This window comes from Acinonyx jubatus, chromosome D4, assembly GCF_027475565.1.
Source record: "Acinonyx jubatus isolate Ajub_Pintada_27869175 chromosome D4, VMU_Ajub_asm_v1.0, whole genome shotgun sequence".
NCBI classification, from domain to species: Eukaryota; Metazoa; Chordata; class Mammalia; order Carnivora; family Felidae; genus Acinonyx; species Acinonyx jubatus.
Window position 1 is genome coordinate 33,196,422 of NC_069391.1, and position 18,695 is coordinate 33,215,116.

General features: G+C 49.4%; 1 protein-coding gene across 1 annotated transcript in view; it reads left to right on the plus strand.

The window, feature by feature from the left end:
* GABBR2 (gamma-aminobutyric acid type B receptor subunit 2) overlaps window positions 1-18,695 on the plus strand; it is a 348,681-nt gene that overhangs the window by 250,047 nt on the left and 79,939 nt on the right. The window contains exons 9-10 of the mRNA XM_027039527.2: window positions 12,826-12,906; window positions 16,333-16,483. Of these exons, the coding sequence (XP_026895328.1) occupies window positions 12,826-12,906; window positions 16,333-16,483 (232 nt within the window). The remainder of the gene's footprint in view (window positions 1-12,825; window positions 12,907-16,332; window positions 16,484-18,695) is intronic.

The following is an 18,695-nucleotide window of genomic DNA, read 5'->3' on the forward strand; positions in this document are numbered from 1 at the left end:
GTGGGACTGGGCTTTCCTCCAGGTAGACACCTCCGTCAGTCATCAGCAGGTTTGTTATCCAAAACCACTAGATGCACTGTTCTTTACCGCAGTTTTTTTTTAGCATCTGGATGTTTCTGGAAAATCCAGAAACAAGAGCAGTGCCTTCTGCGTCAGATCCCAAAGTCATCCAAGGGAAAGCAAAAAGTGAAATCGAGTTATTCAGGTTCATTCAGACAAATCCCACCGGATTGAGATCAATGAGGAGAGGTGTTTGGTACTATGGCTCCGTAATTCAATCTTGTAGACTCACCCATTCGTCTTCTGATGGCAGGTAATTGAAACGCATGTCAGCTCCCTGGCATGCACAAAAGATGTAATTTTCGGCAAATGCAATTATTTTCCCATTTGTTAGTCTTGCTTCTTCATTGGTTGAACCAAGTAAGCATCTTGGCAAAGATACTTCCTTTTTTTTTTCTTTTTTTGAGTGATTGTAACTAAATTCTCTTGTCACATTTCCAGTTCTCAAATTATATCATTCTGGGAGAATATTTTATAAAATATTGATTGGCTGATCACAGCTACAAGTGCGTGCCAATTTTATTGCCTTTTTTTTTTTTCATATGTTAGGATAAGACACCAACCCCAGTGACTAGTTTTAGGCATTTGTAAGGAAAGCAGAGGAGCAAACAGAAGTTCAGAGGTGGGTCTGACCCACCTTAGCTCAAGTCCATATAGCACATCAGGCAAGTGACTTCACCTGTGTGGAGTTCTCCTCCGTAAAATAGGAATATAATCCTATTTACCTTCTTGGAATATGGGAAGAACTCAATGAGATAACACATAGAAATATGTGCAAGTATTTCTTGCTCAGCAAGTAGTAGCAATTATGATTAGCACTGTGTCAAAAATTATGACACTTTTCTGGGGCAAATCCAGATTTTCTTGGTGTGTTGAAACCCCCCCAGGTGCCTTTCCATCTGCCTGCCCTTTATAGCTTCTCCCCACACTTAGCCATATGTAGGATGTCAGACAGGGAAGGGTCTTAGAGATGATCCCACTCCACTACCTCATGGTGTAAATGGGAAACTGAGGCCCAGGGGAGGGAGGTGTTCTGCCCAGGGACACAAGCCAGTTAGTGGCAGAGCTGAGACTGGACCTCAGCTCCCCCCGCCTTGTGCTCACATGCCCACCTCTGCCTGTTTTCCCTTCACATTTGTGTCCAGTTTTTTTTAATTTGTTTAATGTTTTATTTATTTTTGAGAGAGAGAGAACATGAGCAGAGGAGGGGCAGAGAGAGAGGGAGACACAAAATATGGAGGAGGTTCCAGGCTCTGAGCTGTTAGCACAGAACCCGACGTGGGGCTCGAACCCACAAACTGTGAGATCATGACCTGAGCCAAAGTTGGATGCTTAACCGACTGAGCCACCCAGGTGCCCCTGTGTCCAGTTTTTATTGAACGTCAGAGCTGGGCCTGCAGAGACTCCTGTTTATACAGGTTTTTTCTCATATAATTTATTGTCAAATTGGCTTCCATACAACACCCAGTGCTCGTCCCAACAAGTGCCCTCCTCAATGCCCATCTCCCATTTTCCCTTCTCCCCCACCCCCAACAACCCTGTTTGTTCTCTATATTTAAGAGTCTTTTATGGTTTGCCTCCCTCTCTGTTTGTAACTATTCTTTTCCTCCTTCCCCTCCTCCATGGTCTTCTGGTAAGTTTCTCAAGATCCACATATGAGTGAAAACATATGATATCTGTCCTTCTCTGACTGACTTATTTCACTTAGCATAATACCCCCCAGTTCCATCCACGTTGCTGCAAATGGCCAGATTTCATTCTTTCTCATTGCCAAGTAGTATTCCGTTGAATATATAAACCACATCTTCTTTATCCATTTATCAGTGGATGGACATTTAGGCTCTTTCCATAATTTGGCTATTGTTGAAAGCACTGCTATAAACACTGGGGGTACACATGCCCCTATGCATCAGCACTCCTGCATCCCTTGGGTAAATTCCTAGCAGTGCTATTGCTGGGTCATAGGGTAGATCTATTTTTAATTTTTCAAGGAACCTCCACACTGTTTTCCAGAGCAGCTGCACCAGTTTGCATTCTGTATGGGGTTTTTTTTTTTAAATATTTACTTATTTTTGGGAGAACACAAGCAGGGGAGGGGCAGAGAGAAGGGTGACAGAGGATCCGAAGCGGACTCTGCTCTGACAGGCTGACAGCAGCAAGCCTGATGTGGGGCTTGAGCTCATGAACCACGAGACCATGACCTGAGCCAAAGTCAGATGCTCAACTGACTGAGCCACCCAAACACCCCTGTTATATGTTTTTAAAACATAGATCCTGTTGACAGAGAGATTCTGTTATTTGGGGGCTGAAATGAGCCACTAGAATGCTGGGGGCATGTTCTTGTCAGCACAAGAGTTCATTTTCCAAATGTAAAGGGTCTCAGAGGTGCACTGTCTGCCTGGATGGAGGGGCATTGCATTATTGAATAGGCTGACCACCTGAAGGGTGCCTGGTTATCATCTGGGAAACTGAGGCCCAGACCCGGGAAGTGACTTGGCTGGGGCAGATCCATCCCATGGTGAGGTCATTCCTTCTAGTCTCTGGCCCCATGCTTCCCTGGGCTGGTCCACACAATGTTTTCTAGGACTTTCCAGGATTTAGCCATAGGATGGGCCTGCCCCTTATCCTGGATTACCCACTCTTATATCGCCACTGGCCTTTCAAAAAGGCTTCTAAATGGGACCACCATGTTTTTTCTGCCGTGTCCTTCACGCTGACTCTCTCCCTGTCTGCTTCTCTCTCCCTTACTCTCCCTTACTCCTGCCTTGTGAACAACAGGGCTTACTTCAGAGCTTGGGTCAGACAGCCATGCCCAGCAGTGGGGCCTCTCTTTGCAGGGGCTGCTTCGAGACTCACACTCAGGCTGTCTCAAAGCCCACTAACCTGATCTTGTAAGATGGCCCATCCCACCCTTCCTCTGAAGACCTCACGAGATGCTCTTTCAGCTCCTTGTTTGTGCAGAGCTCCTGGTGCCTTCCAGACTCTTGTACCTACCATAAAGGAAGCATTTTGTAGGAGGCTCTGTGTTTGCAAAACTAAAACACGAGTGAGTTGGAAATGGGAGGCAGCTTTGGAGAGAAGACTAAAAGGGGAGTCAATAAACCGTCCTCCTGCACTTTCTGATTCCAAAGCTGTAAAGTTGGTAGGACAAATGCCTGGAATTTGGTAGGCCTCCAGTACAAGTTTATTGAATTAATCTGGGAGCAAAAGACCTGGATTCAAGTCCTTGCTCTGAAACTTAGCAGCAGTGTAACCCTGGGCAAGTCACTTTGTCTCCCTGGGCCTTAACTTAATCCTCTGGAAAATGGGATGGCACTAATGCCAGCCCTTGCCCAGTTGGAGTGGGGAAAGGGCCGCATGAGATCTTGCTCTATAAATTCTCAAGAGCTGGGAAGCTAGTCACATTCCCGACGCAGTGCCTGGCTTCTGGCCAGCTCTTGGTAATGCTCACTGGATTAGCTGGTGATAGGACTTGTGGAAGTTTAAGAACATCTTCATTTACTTGTGGTTTGCAGTGACTTGTCTCGCAAACAGCAATTAGCCTTGACAGCAGAGTGAACCAAAGCTAATTCAAGATGGTGGCCATTGTTGCATCAGCCTGGAGAAACTGCCTCTTTTGTAAAGTTAGGAATGCTGGATAAGCAGAACTGTTCTAAAATAACGTGCCAGGGTTAGATTCATGGCCTCCCTTGAGACGGAGGCATTTTTAATCCAGGAGAGGCTTCAGATCGCTACGAATGATCTCTCCATTTACTTCGTTTTCAAGGGTTCCCAGAGCTTTTAACTGTCAACAGGACAATCGTAGAGTGTAGATGGTGGATGCCATCAGTGACACATCCATACTCCCAGAGCATCCATTATTTCCAAAGAAATAGCTCATTAAAGGCACCTGAACCCCTCACCCTGTGCAAGGAGAAGGCCAGATGTCCAGGGAGTTAGCCCTTCCAGGGACAGCCTTGTACCAAGGAGGAGAGAGAAGCAGAGGATAAACCTCTCAGTAGCCTTCCCTCTTGGGTGGGGAAACTGCAAGGTATGTTCTGCTCTGTCTCTGGGGGTCCCCAGTGGGATTTTGCCTCAGCTGCCCACCCAAAAACCTGCTCATTAATGCCCCTTTACTGGCTCCCTTCCCTTCCCTGTCTCACCTCCCCCACACCCCTTCAAGGTGCCCTAGGATCACCTCTCCAGTAAATTCCATGCCCTCTTACTCTTGCCTCGGGCGCTGTTCTGAGTGACCCACCTGTGGTCAGAGCAGGAGTTAGCGTCCTGTTGGCCGCACATCTTGGGTGGAGTGGGGGGCCAAGGCCCGGACTCCTTTCAGTTCCACATTCACTCACCCTCCCCTACGCTGTCGCTGACTTTCATGAAACCACGTGGAGAGGAGGATGAATGCCAGGGAATTGGCCTCTTTTTTCTCTCAAGAGAAGAAAGAATCCATGTTCCTGCTGAAGTCTAAACACAGTTGGGAGTTTGCAGCAGGGGAGGAAGTCGAGTGAAGCCATGATTAGAGCCTTGTTTGTGCTCTTCGGCAGCTCTGAGCATCTGTGTGCTCCACTCGCCAGCCCTGCCTTCATTAGGCCTGTTTGTCAGAGTCACAGCAAATGACGATGTGCTTGAGTTTCACACGGCTTCTGTGCAACATAAAGGGCTCAGACTTTGGACTTTTATGTTTCGGCACCTGATTTGAAGGGCTGGGGTCTTGCATCACACCAATGGCATAAATGTCATTTGGAAGGTACCTAGTGAAATGTGGGCTCGTCCTCCCCGCTGGCAGCCATTAATTACCTTTAGGTCTTTGGGGTAAGAGATACGGTTCTATGCAGTGCGCATTTCCTGAGCACCTGCCAGGCGCTTTACCAAGTCCTCTGAGGGAAGCCAAGTTGAATAAGATACGGTCCCTGCCTCCCAGGGGCTTCGTGATTTCTCGGGCAGAGAGCCAGGCCAATAAAAGTGGGAAACTGATTTCCCAGAACCTACTAGAAAACTTTCAGAGCTAGTCTGGCCCTTGTTTGAGATGCTCAAGGCTGGTTTTTAGTATCAAGGAGTGTGTCGTAGCTCCCTTCACCCAGCCGTGGGTCTGGAAAGGCCAGTTGGTTGGACTGCCGCTCGCCTTGGTATAATTAAGATGGAGACATAGTCCACTAACCTGCAGGATACGGTGCGGGGCTGTGGGTCAGCAGGAATGGAAGGACACACGTGTATGTGGGCTCCTTGACGCTGGGAGCCTGATTCTGACACTGCCCAGCCTTCGTGATGCAGGCTTACCTTTCAGAGAGCCCAAGAAAGGTAGCCTGGAAGACAGAATTATTAACAGACCTTGTGTTTCATTGAGCTATAGACTCTCCATGTTGAAGGGAGCCCTGACTCTCTTTTGCAGCATTACCTCTACTTAAATGCCTCCGGTGATGGGGAACTCATCTCCCCATACGGAGAAAGTCTATGAGTGTTCGAAGTCTATACCTCTTCATCACTAGCTAGGTGCTGTGGCTTAATCTCTCTAAGCCATCATTTCAGCATTCAGTTTAAAATAGTAAAATTAAAGGAGATCACTTTCTTTGCCTTGAGTGATGGTGACAATTCGATGGTGTGAAGCTATGAACAGTTCGGTGACTGGCACAGAGAAAGGCTGTGGCAACTGTAACCCCAGATTTGCCCCCCCCCCGAATTTCTTGAGAAAAGTAAGATCTTCCTCCCTTAGGACACATTTCACGTTCCTCATTTCATGGGACATTGTTATCATTGGTCCAGGAAAGCCCCTCTCTGTTTGTCTATGCCCTTACCTCTAGCATTTGTTCTTATCCCACACTCCCGCCTCCCCCAGGAGAGGGCAAACACTCTGAGTGTTTTAATGCCTATATTGTGTTGATATGTCCTCACAAAATGTGGGTTGATGTCTTGAATGCATATATTTTGATTTATATCAATGCAACTGGATTACATATCTTCTTCTGTTTCTTTCTCTTTTTTTCCCTCCCACTCAGCACTTCCTTTTTGGAGATGCTTCCATGTTTCTATGTGAACATCTGAGCCATGACTTTCACTGATCATTCCATGGGGTGCATTCATGCTTTACCCATCCATTCTCCCAGTGACAGACACCCAGGCCACCTTCAGCTCCCTACCTATACAAATAACGAGTGTCCCCTTATGAACCCAACTGGGCATTTATTTAGGACAAATGTCCAGGAGCAGAACTGTTGGATGGGGAGGTGGGTGAACACTACACATGCCTAAGATCTGCCAAATGGCTCTTTCAATACCCACACCCATCTCCACTGCCACCAGCATGGAGATTCCTGTGTCCCTCCTCCCACAAGTACTTGCCAATCCCTGGCTCTCTCATTTTCTGCCCATCTAAAGGAAAAAGTAATATCGTATTGTGGTTTTAAATATCATTTCTGTTAACTAATGAGGTTTGGGCATTTCTTCCCGTGCTTAGGGGCCATTTGTTGATTATGACCACTTTTATTTTGAGGATACTGTCTTTTCCTTGTTAACTTGCTAGAGATCCTTATATATTCTAAATCTTGGTTTCCTTTTACCTTTAGGCTTTGTAGATATCTTCTCTAATTCAACCACTTGTCTATAAAGTATTTGTTGAACAGAAGTTCTAAATTTTGATGTGGATGAATTCCTTTTTCTCCCATATGGTTTGGGCTTTTGAGGTTTCTAAAAAATCATTTCCCGGCACCTTCATGCCAGGTCCTGGCTGGATATAGGGGGGTGCCGAGCTGCGTAAGATGCATCCCTGCCCTCAGAGAGCTCCTGGTCCAGTGGGCACAGACACAGAACCTCAAGTGCATACGACATGTGGTGAGGGCATTCAGAAGAGGGGCAATTGGCTCCACCGGACAGATTCCAGGAGATGTGGCACCTGAGACGAATTCTGAAGGGCCAGTGGGAGCTAGCCAAGAAGAGAAGAAAAAAGATATTCTAGGTGCAAATGACCTGTTGTGTTTGTATGTGTCCTGTGCGTCCCCTGCTACTTAGCTTTTGTCCCGGCCCAGTTTACCTAAGTCCATAGACAAATCTGCCCTTAGCAGGGTTATTATATTCCCAGGCCATTTGACCAGTGTCCACCTGGCCTGTTAAAAATTTCCAACCAAAGGTCGCGGACATTAATTTGTTAAAAACGTGGCAGCGACATATTGTTTGTGAAGACAGAGAAGAATGTTTGCAGGATTCGGGCCAAGGAAGCACAAAGTCTGTCTGCTCAGTGCTGCCGAGAGGTGCGGCTCAGCTCTGCTCCTCACCGGGTGACAGGAGGGTGACCCTCTAGGGCCTGCGCTCAGGCAGTGACCAGACCGGGGATTACTTCCTGGGGAATGGCTGGCCACCTGGAGAAGAGTAGAATCAAAGCCCGTGATCACCGTGCTCTGACCTCTGAAGAACCACCAGGAACAGGGGTCCATGTGATGTGTGCCCCCCTCCCTCCGCCCAGGCAGAGCCAGGACCCGTGAAGGGAAGTCTCAGGAGGCAGATTTCAGCTTGGAATGAGGAAGACCCTTCAAAGCAATTGCAGAATCACCGAGCAAGAGTTGGAGGCCGTGAACATCCCCCCATCCAGCCTACTGGCTTTAGCAAAACCCATGAAGGGGCCACGACTTCCTGGGGGCTCCTCACTGAGGCGACAGAGGAGCCAAGACTAACTCCAAGGGTCCTGTCTACCAGCCAGAGTTCTTTCCTGCCCCGAGTTTAGGATTTTGGTAGGGGGTCCTAGAATGAATGGAGTGATTGTGTTAGGCTGTCATGTTTTATTTTTGTTGAGTCAAATCCATCCTTTGTTTTTTGCCTCAGAGTCATACACTGAGTCTGTATGTTTGTGACAAACTTTAAAGAACACGTACACCTCCTTCCATTCAGATCTAGAGCCAGTTGAGGACAAATGGACGGTGAGGGGGGAGGGGAGGAGAGCCCACGTAGCAGGATGTTGGCGACCCTATCACTCGTCCTCCCGCCTGGGGGTTGCGGTCCCAGGAGGAGGCAGAATCGCTCTGATTGAAGCTGTTTCCCGGCCGTCTCGTGCGTGCTCCCAGGCCCACAGCCAGCGAATATTTTCAGACTGGACTTTTTTTGGCAGCCCAATTTTCACCAATAGGACCTATTTTCTTTACGTATCATCCAAATATAAAATTTGAAATAAAGAAGGAGCTTTTTAAAGAAAACCCTTCTTTTTGCCCCACAACAAGGAAGCAGCATTGTTCTGCAGGAGAGGGGCTCTCTGTTCCACACTATTTTTAGCTTCTTAGAACACAAAGTGTCGGCATTGAAAGGCCTTCAGTCAAATGTAGTGGTTCTCAACTCTGGCTGTGTGTTAGGATCAGCTTAGGAGACTTTTAAAAAATCCTGCCGCCCTGGGGCGCCTGGGTGGCTCAGTCGGTTAAGTATCTGACTTCGGCTCAGGTCATGATCTCACAGTTCATGAGTTTGAGTCCCACGTCGGGTGAGCTCGAGCCCTGCTTTGGGTGAGCACAAGCATCGCTTTAGGGCGAGCCCTGCTTGTCTCTCTCTCTCTCTCTCTCTCCCTCCCTCTCTCTCTCTGCCCCTTGCGCACTTGCACCCTCTCTCTCAAAAAAAAAAAAAAAGTACTGCTGCCCAAAACCCACCCCTCAACCCCCCAGAAGTTCTAATATAATGGACCCATATTAGGACTAGGGCATATGTTTTTTCTAGCGGTTCCCCGGGTGATACTAATGCCCAGCCAGGGCTGAGAATCATTGGAAGGAAGCCCTGCAGTGCAGTTAGCAGATGGAGAAACTGAGACCCAGAGAAAGGGACAGTGTGTCCAGGGTCACACAGTGAGTCATTGGCAAGCACGGCAGAGTTGTGGGGGCAGGGAGGCCAGCCAGTGACACTCTCAACACTGCAGCCCTCTGCTCAGTTCCTTCATCTCCACCCCCCACCCCCTGATGGACCCTTCTAGTCTGTCCACAGATCCCCTGGTCCACAGTCTGCAAGGCCCGGCCTATAACCAAATGAGTGGCTAATGTTGTTTGCACGGTGGAGTTACCAAGGAAGCCAAGAGTTAACAATTGAGAGTGCTGCGTACCTCTCATGGTCTCCATCAGCGGGGCCACGGGTGAATGGAAGAGCACCGGGGGGCACCAGCCTTCCACCTGCAGACCCCAGAGGGGCCCTGGGTACAGGGCGGGGGTGGGGGCAATACTCTGTGTTACCTGGGGATGCCAGAAGCAAGACTTCAGTTTCCGCTCAGGAACTAACCAGCCGGCAGGAATCAGAAGGCCTGGGCACACCTCGGGCACAGCTCCCACACCAGAGGCAGTCTGTCCCCCATGCCCGCAGCCCACAGAAACTGAGGTGCTCAGGGGGGAGGAGCAGGACTCATGGAAGGCTTCCTGGAAGAGGTGGGTGTAGGGTTGGGCCGTGTTGGTTTAGTAGAGGGAGGGGAAAGCCACCTTCCAAGCAGAGGGACCATTGTGGGGAACCATGGCAGTAAGAAAACATAGGGAGTGTTAGGGGATCTAGCAAATAGCTCGGTTACTTTTATCATGAGGCAAACGACGACGTATCGAACATTTACTGTGAGTTAGGTTGCAAGCCAGAAACTGCCAGTATTCTCTTTAGTCCTCACGGCCACTTTGAGAGTTCCCATTTTACAGCTACAACAACCTGCTAACAAAGTGCAGGCTGGAGGGAAATACTATCTGCAAATGAGAACAATTTTACCTCCCTGGTAGGACTGGGTGAGGCTATCATCCCTAAACTACAATGTCAGAGACTGTGAATTTTTTTTTGAATCTTTATGTCTCCAAGCCTCCAGCCTGGAGCCTGACACATAATAGTCCCCCCCCCCCGCCCCCATCATTGTTTGTTGAATGAATGAATGAGTGATTAAGAGATTTAGCATAAGCATCCCACAGCACCCAGAGGTCCAAGGCCACCTTGATCATGGGTAAGGACAGAACCTTATCTTCCACCACCCACACTGAAGCTTTTGAGGGATTCTTAATCATGAAATAACCTGGGGCCGGCATGCGCTCTGGAAATGTGGGCTCAGTGACCAGTATGAGCTCTGCCCTGTCTGAATCCAGAAGTAGGGGAGCCAAGTTCAGGCCACTGGTCGCTGCCCAGCACATAGCTCTGAGTGTTCACTTCACTTACTGGGGCGAGTCAAGCCCAGCTCATGTTTTGCCATGAGCCTTAAATCCAAGAACATGAGAAGCACCAGTGATCCCCCAAGCGGTACCCCAGGGAGAGATAACAGTGATTATGGCTTTCTTGGGAAGCCGAGTATTACTTTGGTGCTAAGGGACAGTACAGTAGGGTGTGTGAACCAGAGGGGTGGGCTGTGTGGCTGGGGCGCAGTGGGGTGCCAGCCACACCACTTCCCGGCTCCTGGTGATCTGTTCCAATCAGTCTGCATATTTCATGAGCTGCCTCCCCACGCCAGATAAATAAATCAGGGCCTCCTCCTCCGAGCGGCGGGAGCTGATTGGGGCTGAGGACTTCAAAAAGCCAGAGCAGGGATGCCGGAGCTCCCAGCAGAGTCTGCTAATGTGACATTTAGGAGCTGTGACCCAGGCAAGCGACAGCCACCTGCACAGTGTGACAGCCCCCAAATGGCAGGGAGACCATGGTGGGGGAGAAGGGAGTGACTTTTACAGGCCTGTTTTCCACCCCACAGTCAAAGGCACACAGGCGAAGGTGGCCTATGGGATTCCCTGTTCCGCTTCCTGAATGTTTATAAGGGACCAGCAGCACATCTGCATCTCTTCAACGAAATTCACTCAGAGCCAGAGCCCCAGCCAGCCGGCAGTTCCTGCGGTTACATGTTCGGAATTCCTGTACCCGCGCCACCTTATGGCATTCTTATGCCCAGCATCTGCAGCTCAGGGGACCCGCTTGCCCTACGGTGGGCATGTGGGCACAGCTCTCCGCAGTTATTACACTCAGGAGGCCCACGTGGCCCGTGGCAGCTTGGCACAGAACTGTCACTGCTCAGGGATCCCGTCAAGGCAGCCCCATGAAAACACAGGCAGTGGGAAACGTCCCGGGTTTGAGGCTGGGCTCTACTCTTAGAATGAGGGAGGGGCAGCAAAGCTACAACCTGCTGAGCCTCAGTTTCCTCATCTATTTGGTGGGACTGAAGCCACCAACTCCAGCCATGAGAACTGAACAAAAAAAGGCACCTAAAGTTCCTGGCACAGATCCAGGCACGTTGTCAGGGCTCGGTGACTCTTACGTGGGCCACCCTGCCCTGCCCACTCCCCAACCCTGTCAAAGCCAGTTCTGCCCTGGGGGCTTCACTCTACTTCCACACTCCTTGCCTTTGGCCCTTCTTCCCCTGAACCTGCTTCATCTCCGGTCACCAGCACCCCACACACCAAATCTACTGACCCCCTGCCCTAGTTCTAGTCTCTCAGTGACATATGACATTGTCCCTTTCCTTGGCTCCCGGGATGCCCACTCTCTCCGCCATCCTGCTCCCAGCATCCTGGCCAGTAGTTCCCAGTTCCTTGCAGCATCCTTGCTCTACCAAGCCCCTAGGAGGTTGGTGCTCCCCAGGATTCTGCCCTTGGTCCTCTCCTCCCCTTGGCACTGTCCCTAGGGATCTCCTACCTGCCCCCATGCTCCAGCTCCCAGCCTACATGCTGATGGCCCCGACTCGCTCCCTAGCCCAGAACTCTCCCCCGTCTCCAGACCCAAGGACATCGCCACTCTCATGATCCATAAACACATCAGGCTTAGCGTGCCCAAACCGGAATGTAGCAACTTCCCCGCTTCTCTGACCCTCTCCTGAGTTCCCCATTCAGGGAATGGTACCTGAGCCCCCCAGGCACTTGCTTCACTCCCCTGTTCCCCATATCCCCCACACATTTGATCACACAGTTGTCCAGATTTTACTTGGAAAAAAGAAACCTCTGTCAAATCTGATACCCCCATTCTTCATTCTTCTTGCCACCGCCCTGGGCCAGTTTTCATCATCTCTATTCCTGGAGATGACCAAAACAATGACCTAAACCCACCAACAGAATAGTATCAAGGATGAAGGTAAATTCAAATGAATCACTTGGGTCTGAAAATACACCTGAACAAGTATATATGAAGGAGATTGTGCTCGATATGACCCAGCAGAGCAATGTGGCCTCTGAAAGATACTAATTCCACCTGAGGATGCATTAATAAGAATATAATGTGCACAGCAAAGGAGGGGACAGTCCCCTGTACTTGTGTTGACCAGATCATGCCTGAAGAAGTACATTGGTTGGTCTTTGAGTCTACACTCTATCAGACACAGTGACATTGTATGGTGTAGCCTAAGGAGGGACCTGGAGAGGGCAGAATTGGAAATGATATTCTGTAAGGTGAGGTTGGGGTCTGGCACCTGGGAGATGATCTGTCTTTGTCTCCAAGTCTATAGAGCTGTCCTGGAGCAAAAGGAGCAGAAGTGGTTTGTGTGGTCTTAGATGACTGAACCAGATGCCAGAGGAAGGTTATAGAGAGACCCTTCAGCTCAATGACCAGGAAGGACTTGGTAACTAAGTCCAATTATGAGGGGAGTGAGCCCCCATCCATGAGACATACAGCAAAGGGCGGGTAACCAGTGGGTGAGATGGGGTAAGAGGGCTTCTGTTCCACCCCAGATCAGATTGGAGGTTTTGCGATTCTACCTGGAAGAGGCTCTGGGGAAAAGGAAAGCCTGTGAGAATATAGCCAGGGCCCACAGGGGAGCAAGAACTGGGACAGGAGCAACCAGCCATGGGCACAGGGCTCAATCTAACCAACCACTGTCTCTTGCTCCCGCAGACAGCAGGGAGGTGAAGGTGGGAGAGTACAACGCTGTGGCCGACACACTGGAGATAATCAACGACACTATCAGGTTCCAAGGTAAGGCAGGTGGGCTTCTCATAGAAGGGGGCCTGCTCAATTGCTCCCAGGCCCAGATATTGTCTGAGGGTTGGGGACAAGCTCAGAGTCCTTGACTTCCTAGGGAAGAGGGAACCTCCTTTCCTCTTATCACACATGCTCGCTCACTTAGCATAGTGTCCCCATCACTCACATGGGAGCTGGATTTCCAGCTCCTGAGAGGGGTCACTGGAACTTGCATGGAGAGCTGGCTTTCACTGGGGTATCTACATTTAAACCAGTCCATGGCCAGGAGTAATTCTATTTAAATGTGGCCCAGCTAAATTTAGCTCTGTATCCTTCTTTGAGAAAGCATTTGGTTGGGTTAGTAATAAAGCCTGTCCACCTGCTGGTCTTCCTGGAAGACCATTCCCTCTTCTGCTGGAGAACTCTTCCTCAGCTTCTAGAACGAGATCAAAGGACACCTCCTCTGTACAGCCTTCCCTGATTGCCCCCCACCCCCATTAGCTGAGCTAATGGGTCCCTTCTCTTGGCTTTCACAGTGTTTGTCTCTGCCTTTCCCATAGTCACTGTCTTTTGCATGGAAATTTCTAGGTTATTGGACCATGAGCTCCCTGAATGGATTCCACTTGACTTTCAACCCCTAATGCCAGGCAGGGTCTGACACATGTTGAAGGTTCACATTTGATGAAAAAATAAACACATGATTGATCAAGTGAGTGGGTGACTGGGTGGGTGAATAAATGAATGAACAGGTGAGCATATGAGTGAATAAAGTAGTGGGCGAGTGGGTGAATGGATAGATAAAGGGATGAGTGAGTGGATGGATGGATACATGGGTGGATGGGTGGGCTGTGGATGGGCTTAATCATGCTTAATTCCCTCAAGTCCATTCTGTCCTCAACAGCCAAAGCACTCTTGCCATCAGCCGCTATGCTGAAGATTCTCCACCTTTGCTCAGAGCCCTGCATGGTCCCTACTGCTCAGCAAGGGACCTCACTCCATGGTGTCACCTCAAAGCCCCCCTGCAGAGATCCCTTCCCACTTCTCTTCTTTCAGATCTCCCCAGCCAAACTGCTTACAGCTCCTCGAATATGCCAAGATACCACCATGCCTTTGCCCCTGCTGAGCCCTCTGCCCAGAATGCCTTTTCCTAATTGTCTTCCTTGTGGGCAGCCAGCTGTTCATCTTCTGAGGATCAGCTCCCCCTTCTGTAGCCTTTCCAGACTCCATCAGGGAGAACTACACTCTTCTACACTTTCATGCTCAGGCTTCTCCGTGTCTGATGTTATCAACTACCTGGACCCTGTCTTTAGAAGCAGGTTTTCATCATGGTTAGAGCACAGGATTCAGGCAGATCTGGGTTCAAACCCTGCTGGTTTTGCCACCTAGTAGCTATAAAAGTCACTTAACATCTAGAAAACTGTTGCCTCTGTGTAAAATGGGAATAATCTTCTCTACCTGTGAGGCTGTTGGGTGGATCAAATGAGAAAATCTCTGTAAAGTGCTTAGCCCATGGTAAGCATTCAGTAAGTACGATTGCTTATTATTGCCTTTTTCTTGTCACATGGCTAGTATAGAAGTTTCTTGAGGACAGGGACTGTTTCTTGGTTATCTCTAAATCGTTGGCACCCAGCACAGGGCCTGACAGGTAGAAAGTGATTATTCATGATGATTGATCATGATTAATGATGGTGAATGAAGGTATAATGGGGGAGGAAGGAATAGTAAAGACTAGATGAATAACGAGTGAATGGCTTGGGTGAAGAGCAAGAAAGAAAACTCAAGGCTGCTGGTAGTTACCACGTGGCTTCCATAATGTCTTAGTTATGGTGCATAGTTCTGCATAGTTATGTGGAGGTGCCGTTTTGGGTGAAAGGAAAGTGGAGTACAGGGGAGGAGAATTGACATTGTTTCTACGTGAGCAATTGGTGGTCATAATCATCACATAACCGCTGCTCCAAACCTCAGCCCCTTTCTCAGGGACCAGAGAGGGATTTGTTCCCAGCCAAGAGCTCATGGGCACCCCCAAGATGGCGCTTGTGCTTGGGAACCAGGAGACACCCGAGCCAGCCTGATGCAGCCAGAGGTTCACTTGGGAGCACGGAGAGGAAAATGGAGAACAGGGGAAGACGCTTTCAGATGTAGAGCTTTCACTTCGGGAAGCAAGAAATGGTGTTGCTTTATCCACCTTGCGTCTGCTCTTGCCCTGACTTTCAGGCCTTGAAAATGTTACTTTACGTGGAATTGCTTTAAAGCTTTATGTGAACCATGCCAGCAGGTTCCTAGCTGTTTTCGAACCTGGCAACTTCCCTAGACTGCTTAGATGGTTCAAATTCTTTTTATCCACTGAATGTTTCCAAACACTTTTGAACTTGCTAGCAGAGTTTTTTAAACACAGATGTTTGAGGGGGAAATCTCAAACCCTTCTGCCACACCTGCCCACATCCTCTGCTTATCTCCTGGGAGCGGGGGTATAACCAAGGCGGGCGCCCATGGCACAGCCATGGTGGGGTCATCATGACCTCTGGTGGGTCTCCCTGGGCTCCCCAGTTTCCCCACTGGAGAGAAAAGGCCCAACATTTCACAAGTCCATAGCAGCAACCCAGCTTGAAATAGCAGCTGAGAAAAAAGGGATTTGTAAGAAGTGGGGCAGAGTGAGGAGGATCCCTGCACCCCTCCTCCCACGCCAGCCTGCCTCTGGACAATTTTGCCAGTGACCACAAAGATGAGTTTTCTCTGAGGCCCTCAGGGCTCCCATAGTTTCCTGGTGCCCTCAAAGAATGAGCAGAGGCGTCTCTGCAGTGACACAGAGGAATGGAATCCCACAGTTTGGGCCCAGTCCTGGTGCGGCAGGGATGGGGAGGCATGCCAGTAGCTTCTGCCTCCCACAGTTAGGGAGTCTTATGAAAAGGGAAAACCAGAAAGAGCTTTTATAACCTAATGACCTTGGGGCAGGAAACCTGCGGCCAGAGACATAGCTGTCTCCATGGAACTGATAGGCAAGGTGTCTGCCCTGTTGAAGGTGGTCATTATCATGTGTCAGAGCAGAGTCTGTGAGACCCCAAGCCGGATTCGTCACCCCCAGTGGCACCCGGTGGTACCCACTCACAGCATCTGGCCCTGTGCCTTCCGGGCCACTGTCACCTGTGGGGACAAATGAGGGTGGTTTTTCAACAGGGTAATTAGACCAAATCAAATTCTAGTCTTTTAATGGCTATTAAATGCATCACAAATCCCTTATGGATTCTATTTAGAGAAAGAAATAAGTCCTAGTGAAGGCTCCCTGCCGAGTAGCCTGGCCAAGCGCTGGAGCCCTGCCCCCCGTAGATGTGTCCTGCACAGAGGTTGTGCACAGGTGCCAGATGGCAAGAGCGTGCAGGCAGAGAGGTTCTCAAGGACTGACCGCACACTGGGCTCAGCTGATGTCTGTTCGTGGCCTTCTAGGATCCGAACCACCAAAAGACAAGACCATCATCCTGGAGCAGCTCCGAAAGATCTCCCTACCTCTCTACAGCATTCTCTCTGCCCTCACCATCCTGGGGATGATCATGGCCAGCGCTTTTCTCTTCTTCAACATCAAGAACCGGAATCAGAAGTAAGCCGCTCACACCCTCCTCTTGGATGATGCTTTCTGGATTGACAAAGCTCATGGATAACGTGTAGGGGCATCCTGTGACAGATTCACCAGGGGCACAGAAGAAGTTTCCGGGGCAGTTTTCTAAAGTGGTCATTCAGTCACTGGGATGTGATTAGATGCTCCATGTGCATGGGCATGTATGTGTGCACGAGCGCGCGCACATGCATATACGCAGAGTCAGGGCTGCTGGTTGCACAGGAAGGCTGGGGTAAATAAGATCAAAGGCTGGCTATGCTCCTGTCCAGAAGGAAAACCACAGAAGAGGGAATCCCCCGAAGTCTTTGCTCCACCCCCTCACGTCTTGGGGAAGCATTGCCCGAGGGAATCACTGAGTTCAGTAAGGGACACCACCCATTAGTACAGCACTTTACAGTCTGAGAAGCTCCTCCCTCCCATCATCCTCACCTGAGCCTGAGATAACTCCCCAGATTACAGGTGAGAGGACAGAAGCCCAGTGACAGAGGGAGGGTTGTTGTCTGAGGCCACATTGCTGTGTGTGGTAGAACCTGTCCCCTGGGTTTCTGGCTTTGATTTCTTGTACTTTTTTTAAAATTTTTTTTTCAATGTTTATTCATTTTGGGAGACAGAGACAGAGCGTGAGCAGGGGCAGGGCAGAGAGAGAGGAAGACAGAATCTGAAGCAGGCTTCAGGCTCTGAGCTGTCAGCACAGAGCCCACCACGGGGCTCGAACCCATAGGATCATGACCTGAGCCAAAGTCAGATGCTTAACCGACTGAGCCCCCCAGGCGCCCCTTTGATTTCTTTTCCACCACGCGTGCTCTTCACTCTCTGAAGGAGAGCAGCTCACCGTCTGAGTTATTCTGGTCAGTCGTGGGTAGAACAGGCCAGCACCCAAGTGGTGGTGTTTACCAAGCGCAGCCATCTTCTGTGGTTTCCATAGCAAATCCCTGTACCCAGCTCTCCGTGTTGTTGGGAAGTCACTGGGCAGGGGCTCAGAGCAGGGATCCCCCGGGGCACAGCCTCAATGCCCTGGAGCCCAGAAGCCACACTGTGTGACGTTCTGGGCTGCCAGGAACAAGCCTGATTCTGCAGAGAACAGGGGGTTTTGTTTTTCGTTTTGTTTTGTTTTTTCCCTCCTTGCTTGCAAAGGAGGAGCTTGAAAGCTCTAGATTTTGTTGTTTTGGGGTTTGATTGGGTCAAATCTATTTCCTAAAGAACGAAAAGATTTTTACCCACCCGTTGTTTTATTTTCTATATCACCAATAACACATATACCACCACAAAAAATGGAAGAAAGTTCCGCCTAACTGATGACCATACGAGTTAGCATTTGGCACAAGGCCTGGGCACATAATCAGGTTTCAGTTAATATTAGTTAATATTAGATTCCCTTTCTACAAGTTTCCAAAATACCCATCTTACAGCAAGCTGCCCCTATCATAAGACTAAACTCCTTTAATTCTTTACCAATTCTTTTGGCCTCCTGTGGAAAATTACTATTACTCTTTCCAGGAGGCTGGCGTCTCTGTGAATTTTTTGACTGGCTTTGCAGATTAAAAAATCTGAAAGAGATAAAAATAAATGTCACAGTAGTTCCAAGCTCCCCTCACTTTTATCTTCCTAAATGCTGCCTATTTGCTAAGGTCATTTTCCTCCGGGGAACCTGCCCAACTCCTGGCCTCTCCCTTCCCCCACTTCCTGTGGTACTAAGGAGGAAGGGGTCTTAGCAGTTTGTGGTTTGCAAAAGGACCTCCAGGAATCCAGTCTCGTGTCAGCTTCACACATACATGCCTTGGGCAGTGAGATCTGTGGTCGCGTCTTACCCATGAGGTGACTCCGCAGGCCGAGTATAGGGTGGCCCCACCCAGTGATCCCAGCTCAGAAGCCGTGTGTGATCCATAATTCACACCAGGCTTTTTATCCCTCTCCCACTTTGACACACATTTTTAAAATGTGAAAGCATTAACAGAATGGCAGAGTACAAAAGAAACTGTTGAGGGAACGGACTATGATTCCAATCTGCAAAAGAGTGCCTGGACCATGGGGGCACCTGAAAACCCAGGACATACTGAGTGGATTGTGCAGGGTTAACCAGGCACTACTCAGGGTGGATTCCAGCCAACTGATGGTCTAACCCGGGCCTGGCTTGCTGGACAGCTGGGAGCCAAAGCAGGCTTCCTGAAAGAGGTGAGAGACAAGCATGTAGAGT